Here is a 2,702-nt window from a genome sequence, read left to right as displayed (position 1 = left end):
GCTCGCCTGTTGCGGCGGCTGTCCCCCCCTCGCCGCCAACCCGCCTCCTCTGCTCCTCTTCTCACGGACCACAGGGGCTGCGCAACAAAAGCACACGAACACTCCCTGTCCCTGCATGGCGTGGCGCAGGCGCACCCTCATCCCCTCCTCCGCTCCTCCTTCCACCCGCTCAGAGATTCGTTCCAGGATGGCGCTAACCACCTCTTCGGCCACTTTCGCAGCCGCAAGTCCGTCTTTCGGCTTCACGTGAAACAGTGTGCGGAATTTACCGCCGCACCCTTTTCTTCCCAGTCGCGGATGGCCTCTCGTCGGACACGCTCCGGCGTCTCGGCTTCCGACTTCCCGTCGGTTCCCAAGACACCGCCAGGAGCGCAGAGCGCCTCGAGTGAGGCTCCCTCCGCCGCCTCCCGCCCGGGCTACTGGCGCGAAACTGTCGCGTGGTATCCGGACGGCATCTTCGGCCCGTACCGGCCTCCGTCGACCGGCTACAGCCGCCGAGAGCTCCTCGCGGACGGCGTTGTGCACGTGGCGGGAGTCGCGCTAGGTTTCGTCGGCGTCGGCGCACTCCTCGCCACGCAGGCCGCCAAGCGGCCTCCCGCCGAGGTGGTTGGCGCGCTGCTCGTCTACTGCGCCTCGCTGCTCGCGATGCTCCTCTGCTCCGCCACCTTTAACGGCCTCGCCTGGTCCAAGCCGCACCTCTGGGCGCTGCAGCTCGCAGACCACACTGGGATCCTACTCCTCATCGCCGGCACCTACTGCCCGATCATGGCGATGGCCTGCTGCCCGCGCACGCTCGTCTTCGTCTGGGGGCTAGCGCTCACCTCGTTTGCCGTCAAGGCGAGCCGCTCCCGCCTCGACGTGGTGAATGTGCACGTGCCCCTCTTCATTATGATGGGCTGGGCGGTGGTCTCGGCGTGGGGCGACGTGATGGGAGCCCTCACGCCGTGGGCGCAGAGCATGTGTCTCGCCGGCGGGCTGCTGTACACGGTGGGCCTGGTGCCCTGGGCGGTTAACCGCCTCGAGTACCACAACGCAGTCTGGCACGTGTTTGTGCTCGCCGCATCCGGCTGCTTCTTCGCCGTGCAGCTGCTCGAGGTGGCGCAGCCGGACCGGTGGGGTGCGGGAGCGCGGCCGGCAGCGGGCAGCAAAGGAGGGGCTTGCCTGCTGCCGTGAGCGTGACGGAGGCGCGAGCGCGCGCGCGCGGGGGGCTGAGCCGAGCCCACTATGACTGATCCGAGGACTGATCTCACACAGTTTTTTGCCGTGTACCGTACGAGAGTGTCACGTCACGAGCTCGGTCACCAGCGGAACTCACGTGACAGCCTAACAGCGTACTCTCTGACGAGAGGTACGTCTGAGCTGTGAGCTCGCCGCTCTATATTCTAATCCGCAAACACGTACACCACACGCGCTCCGCCTTCGCGCCTCGCCCTCCGTCCCGTCACCGCATCACCTCCTGGAACTCTGTCAGTAGCGCCATCAGCTCGGGGTCCGACGAGTACTTCGCGAGAGCCGCCGGCGAGAAGCCTTGCGCCTGCACGTCCTGCAGCGCCGCCAGAACCTTTGGGTTCGCCTGCGCCTTTTGCATCAGCTGCATCGCCTTGGGGTTGGACATGACCTTGGACAGCATCTCTTGTATCCCGCCCATCCCGCCCATCCCGCCCATCCCGCCCACGCCGCCCATCCCGCCGAGTCCCGAAAGGATGTCGCCGAGGCCGCCCATGCCGCCGGGCATGCCGCCGCCCATGCCGCCGGGCATGCCGCCGCCGGGCATGCCACCGCCCATGCCGCCGACACTGCCCGGAGCCTGATTGCGAGGCATACGCTGCGTCTGCCCCTCCACCACGTCCGCCGCCGCCTCGGGCGCTGCCGCCGGAGCGTCGCCGGTCTCGCGCGCCAAGCGCAGCGCCGCCACAAATTCCGCTTTCTCAAAGAAGCCAGTGGTGGTCACGCCACGCCGCTGCAGCTCCTCGCGAATCGCCTTGAGGCTCATCGCGCCAATCGCATCGCCTTCCGCGGCAGGCGTTGCAGAAGCGGCGGCAGGCGGCGGCGGCGGCGCGGGTGGCGGCGGCGCAGCAGGCGCCGGCATACTGCGAGCTTGGGTGAGCGCTGCGACGAGCTCAGTCCGCTCGAAGCAAACGCCGCGCCACGTCACGCCGCGCGAGTCCAGCTCTTCCTTGATTTCCTTCAGCTTCATCTCCTCTGGTGGCATCGCGACCTCACTGCTGAGCACTGCCAGCGATCGCACGGAAGGAGAGAGGAAGAGCCGGAAGGGACGACAGGCCGGTGACGGTGATACGGTGAGGCATCCCGCTCCAGACACCATCAGGAGGAGGAGGAAGCTCGAGTAGCACGAGTACGAACGCATCTCGACGCGGCACTGTCCGCGACCACTCTCCGTCCTCGCGTTTTCCAAAGAATTCTGGATACCATGCAAAAAGATATGCCAGTCCGCTGCCCAGTCCTGTGCCCAGTGTTGTGCAAAAAGAATTAAAGTCCGCACCTACCTACCCCAGCGGCGGGGGCGGGGGCGCTTGTACCTACCTACCTACCCCAGCTGCCATCGAATGACTCGAGGGCGACGCGACAGAGGAGGAAGCGACAGGAGGGAGAAAGAACGACGAGAGTGGGACGACCGCGAGGTGGCATGAAGGTTGCAGCGAGAATCGGCGAGGGACTGCGAAGGGAGATAGAAAGAGGCA

The 2,702-nt window shown here is 66.5% G+C and overlaps 2 protein-coding genes across 2 annotated transcripts; one reads left to right on the top strand and one right to left on the bottom strand.

The window, feature by feature from the left end:
* Positions 1-297: 297 nt before the first annotated feature.
* EMIHUDRAFT_203601 (hypothetical protein) lies at positions 298-1,173 on the top strand (the record flags this gene model as incomplete). The annotated part of the gene is made up of 1 exon (XM_005782493.1): positions 298-1,173. One exon carries the CDS (start codon positions 298-300, stop codon positions 1,171-1,173), a length of 876 nt encoding a protein of 291 aa, XP_005782550.1.
* A 268-nt stretch (positions 1,174-1,441) lies between these two features.
* On the bottom strand, positions 1,442-1,615 carry EMIHUDRAFT_309752 (hypothetical protein; the record flags this gene model as incomplete). Its single annotated transcript, XM_005782492.1, has 1 exon — positions 1,442-1,615. The coding sequence occupies one exon, from the start codon at positions 1,613-1,615 to the stop codon at positions 1,442-1,444; it is 174 nt and encodes a 57-aa protein (XP_005782549.1).
* Between the last annotated feature and the right edge of the window lie 1,087 nt (positions 1,616-2,702).

The sequence above is a fragment of the Emiliania huxleyi genome (assembly GCF_000372725.1).
Source record: "Emiliania huxleyi CCMP1516 chromosome Unknown EMIHUscaffold_19, whole genome shotgun sequence".
In the NCBI taxonomy this organism is placed as follows: Eukaryota; Haptophyta; order Isochrysidales; family Noelaerhabdaceae; genus Emiliania; species Emiliania huxleyi.
This window is presented reverse-complemented; position numbering and strand designations above follow the sequence as displayed.